The sequence below is a fragment of the Entelurus aequoreus genome, linkage group LG02, assembly GCF_033978785.1.
Source record: "Entelurus aequoreus isolate RoL-2023_Sb linkage group LG02, RoL_Eaeq_v1.1, whole genome shotgun sequence".
In the NCBI taxonomy this organism is placed as follows: domain Eukaryota; kingdom Metazoa; phylum Chordata; class Actinopteri; order Syngnathiformes; family Syngnathidae; genus Entelurus; species Entelurus aequoreus.
Genome location: NC_084732.1, coordinates 98,835,018 through 98,840,017, shown reverse-complemented (window position 1 = coordinate 98,840,017; position 5,000 = coordinate 98,835,018). Strand labels below are relative to the sequence as shown.

Genomic DNA, 5,000 nt, shown 5'->3' with positions numbered 1-5,000 from the left:
TCGTGCAATTTCCTTTTTTAAGTTGTTCTTGATTTATTATGTCAATCGACACGGGTGTTGTTGGCTTTGCTTTTTTCTTGAAGTACACTTTTTGTCAACGACTTGACTAAAACACCAGAAAAGACCAACCTTCAATCAAAGCGCTTATATCAAAGATTTTAGCTTCAAGCCGATACTTGTTTTTGTTGTTTTTTTGCTGATATCAGACCGATGTATCAACATCGGATCAGGACATGCGATATCGGCCTCTGACGCTAAACCCTATTGTGCAGATAGTTAACTAATATTTGTGTTATTGTCTGCTGTTCCAGAGTTTTTTCCTCCTCCTGCTGTGCGCCGGCCCTCATCCCTGCTTCAGCCAAGCAAGAGAAGTGATCTACAGGATAAAAGAGGGATTACCCAAAGGGACCTTCATAGGATCCATTGGAGTGGACTTAAAATTGGATTTTACAGTTGACCCCCCCTATTTATTCAGTCTGGCTCAAAAGAGGGTCAGTGAGCAGTATGTGACGCTCAACAATAGCACCGGGGACTTTTTCACATCGGCGGCGGAGATCGACCGGGAGACCCTTTGTCCCGACAACCCCGACGGACGAGGGTGTTTCCTCTCCCTGGACGTCTTTGTGCTCCCCCAGCAGTATTTTCAGCTGGTCAAAGTCAAAGTCTTCATCGAGGACGTGAACGACAACAGACCAAAGTTCCCCGTAGATGAGGTCTCTATATCCATCCCGGAAAACGCAGCCGTCAATTCTCGCTACGCGGTGGAACACTCGGCGGTCGACCCCGACCTGGGTCTCCATGGGGTGCAGACCTACTGGCTGGTGAACGACTTTGGCGTGTTCGCGCTGGACGTCGAGGAGAACGACGGCGGGGAGAGGACGCCCTTCCTCATTGTGACGGAGTACTTAGACCGGGAGACGCAAGCGGAATACGTCACGGACATCATCGCAGAGGACGGAGGTACCCCTCCTCTTCTCGGTGCGGCCACTTTAAGGATCCTCATCCTGGATGTCAACGATAACTGTCCTCAATTCAGAGAATCTCACCTCAACGTAACTCTGCATGGGAACACCACCAAAGGCGCATATTTGGCACGTCTGCATGCTTTTGACCCTGACCTCGGCGCTAATGCTCAGATCAGCTATGCTTATAGTGAACGTGTGCCAAGAGAGACCAGGAGCTTGTTCCATTTGAACAGAACTACGGGAGTCATCAGACTCACGGGGAAACTAGACCCGGGAGCAGCCATGTTTTATAAACTCACTGTTCTGGCCAACGGAGTCGCTTGTATTCCTGCCGTGGCCACAGTCACCGTTCACGTCATCAAGGTTCTCCTGGGGCCCCCAGCTGTCATTCCTCGATACATCGCCCCGGAAAAGGACGGGGTGGTGAGCATAAAGGAATCTGAGCCGGCGTTTTCTCCGATTGCTTTCTTCACGGTCAAAAACATCGACGTCAGCCAAAGGGTGGAGTGTCACTTGGAGGGCGCGGGTCCTTTTCGGATTGGCCCCTACCAGCTCCTCAGGAACGAATACCTCCTAGAAACCACAGAGCCACTGGATTACGAGGTCACGCAGGAGTATAAACTCATTGTCGTGGCTGAAAACGGCCAAGGACTCGTCATTAAGACTTTCCTGGAGGTGCAAATCCTGGATGAGAATGACAACGCCCCGGTCTTTGAGCAGTCTTTGGTGGAATTGTTTCTGGACGAGAACAATCCCCCCAACACGTATCTCACCCAGCTCCACGCCACGGACCGGGACAGTGGGAGCCAAGGTGAAGTCGTCTATCTCCTCGGGGGCGACGCCCCCGGGGTGTTTGTTCTAGACTCGGTGACAGGCATTCTGACGGTGACCACGTCGCTGGACAGGGAGGAGAAGGAAACATACCGCTTCGTGGTGAGGGCGGTGGACCAGGGGACCCCGAGGATGGAGTCCATCGCTACCGTTGCGGTGTCCGTGCAAGATCGCAATGACAACAGCCCGCGTTTCATCAACAAGGATTTCACCTTCTTTGTGCCGGAGAACTTTCCGGGTTACGGCGAGATCGGGGTGCTGTCGGTGATGGATGCCGACGCGGGGAAAAATGCCTGGGTGGCTCTTTCTATCCTCAACGGCAGCGACATCTTCATGATAGACACCGGCCGAGGAACGCTGAGGGCTAAGACCTCGCTGGACCGAGAGCAACAGGGGACGTACCAGCTCTGGATCGAGGCGGTCGACGGCGGGGAACCGGCGCTCTCCTCCGTCACCATGGTGACCGTCCTACTCTTGGACGTCAACGACAACCCGCCGATCGTCCTCTTCCCGCAGTCCAATCAGTCCTACATGCTGGTGCTACCCAGCACCCTGCCGGGGACGTCCATCACGGAGGTGTACGCCGTGGATAACGACACGGGCATGAACGCCGTGATTGCGTACAGTATCATTAAAAGAAAGGGAGGGCAGCCGGGATCTTTCGCCATCAACCCAGAGACGGGGAATATCACTCTAGAGCGGGAACTCAGCAACCGCGGTCTCTACAGCCTTCTGGTCAAGGTCAGTGATCACGGTCAGCCGGAACCGCTTTACTCCACAGTCATGGTCAACTTCTTTGTCAACGAAACGGTGAGCAATGAGAGCTACATCAGGACTCTGCTGCCCACCGAGGCGGACGTAGAAACAGAGGAGAGACCCTGGCCCGTGGGTCAGTTGAAGGAAGGACCGGAGCGGTATGACATGTTCCCGTGTAAACCTGCCCTCATCGCGCTCTCGGTGACGTGTCTGGGCCTGCTCTTCTCCCTCGTCACACTGACAGCTTGCGTCTGCTTAAAGAGAGTTCGGAGGCAAAAGACAAACTCGGAAGTGGAGGTACCTTTGAGAAGGAAGAAAGACTCCACGCTGGTCAAGAGTAAGAAGCTCAGACAAGTTTCGAACATTTGAAGTCTGGTCAATTGTTTACAAAGATGTTTACAGCACACACTGTGAGAAGTCAATTTGGTTCATTGGTATTTCTTGGGACACGTTCCTTACTCCGTACAATCACGGGCCACTTCGTTAATCCCGTGAGGCCAGGGACGTAATTTGCGAGGGCATGTACCTTGCACTTTCTCAAAGGGTACTTTTCACCGCCCAAAATGTCCAATTCGTCCAAAATAACCCAAGCTGTCCAACCTACTCAGTGGCTTAGTGGTTAGAGTGCCCGCCCTGAGATCGGTAGGTTGTGAGTTCAAACCCCGGCCGAGTCATACCAAAGACTATAAAAATGGGACCTACTGATTCCAACCCTCAGCATCAAGGGTTGGAATTGGGGGTTAAATCACCAAAAATGATTCCCGGGCGCGGCCACCGCTGCTGCCCACTGTCCGCCCTGAGATCGGTAGGTCGTGAGTTCAAACCCCGGCCGAGTCATACCAAAGACTATAAAAATGGGACCTACTGATTCCAACCCTCAGCATCAAGGGTTGGAATTGGGGGTTAAATCACCAAAAATGATTCCCAGGCACGGCCACCGCTGCTGCCCACTGTCCGCCCTGAGATCGGTAGGTCGTGAGTTCAAACCCCGGCCGAGTCATACCAAAGACTTTAAAAATGGGACCTACTGATTCCAACCCTCAGCATCAAGGGTTGGAATTGGGGGTTAAATCACCAAAAATGATTCCCAGGCGCGGCCACCGCTGCTGCCCACTGTCCGCCCTGAGATCGGTAGGTCGTGAGTTCAAACCCCGGCCGAGTCATACCAAAGACTATAAAAATGGGAGCCATTACCTCCCTGCTTGGCACTCAGCATCAAGGGTTGGAATTGGGGGTTAAATCACCAAAAATGATTCCCAGGCGCGGCCACCGCTGCTGCCCACTGTCCGCCCTGAGATTCCGTAGGTCGTGAGTTCAAACCCCGGCCGAGTCATACCAAAGACTATAAAAATGGGAGCCATTACCTCCCTGCTTGGCACTCAGCATCAAGGGTTGGAATTGGGGGTTAAATCACCAAAAATGATTCCCGGGCTCGGCACTGCTTCTGCCCACTGTCCGCCCTGAGATTGGTAGGTCGTGAGTTCAAACCCCGGCTGAGTCATACCAAAGACTATAAAAATGGGACCCATTACTTCCCTGCTTGGCACTCAGCATCAAGGGTTGAAATTGGGGGTTAAATCACCAAAAATGATTCCCGGGCTCGGCCACCGCTGCTGCTCACTGCTCCCCTCACCTCCTAGGGGGTAAACAAGGGTGATGGGTCAAATGCAAATGACAAATTTCACCACACCTAGTGTGTGTGTGACTATCATTGGTACTTTAACTTTAACTTTAACTTTAACTTTAAATAATGCCACACTATTGAATGGAGACAAGTCAAACACTAGCGCCAGGTGGAAAACGGGCACTCAGGCTGAAGCTCGACCCTGTAGACCGACGGGCTCTGCGGCGCCGCCTTCTTGGTGATTGACAGCACGTAGCGGTCGACCAATCAGAGGTCGGATAAAAGATGGCCGGGTCTGGTGTTCCGGGACTAAGAACGCAATTTGCAGCTGAAGGGTTCGGGCTTTAATATCAGTCTTTTGTTCTATTTTAAACCGTGCGACGTACACAAAAAACGAAATCCTTGTGCAATCTTTGAAAAACCAAAGTAAAGTTTAGTCTGTTAATTTTGTACAAAAAAATTCATTATTGAATTTGTTTACTGTGTATTCAAATCCAAAACAATTCTTGTTCCAAACAAATATTTTTTTATAACTTAATATATTATTATGTATTTATTATCGTAGCATCAAAAGGACAGCAGCTTACGTAATGTAGCGGCTAGTGAGTATGTAGTTATATTGGAAAATATAATTATTGCTTGCGGCACATAAATGATGTGTTTTTTTGTATCATGAAAATTGAAGGACATACAAAACCCAAAAGCAGTGAAGTTGTCACGTTGTGTAAATGGTAAATAAAAACCGAATACAATGATTTGCAAATCCTTTTCAACTTATAATCAATTGAATAGACTGCAAAGACAAGATATTTAACGTTCCAACT

General features: G+C 50.4%; 1 protein-coding gene across 1 annotated transcript in view; it reads left to right on the top strand.

Annotated features, from left to right (window-relative positions):
* LOC133665112 (protocadherin-20-like) overlaps nt 1-3,295 on the top strand; it is a 6,090-nt gene extending 2,795 nt beyond the window's left edge. Inside the window, exon 2 of the mRNA XM_062070324.1 lies at nt 312-3,295. Coding sequence (XP_061926308.1) covers nt 312-2,921 — 2,610 coding nt within the window. The 3' untranslated portion in view covers nt 2,922-3,295. The remainder of the gene's footprint in view (nt 1-311) is intronic.
* The last annotated feature ends 1,705 nt before the right edge of the window (nt 3,296-5,000 follow it).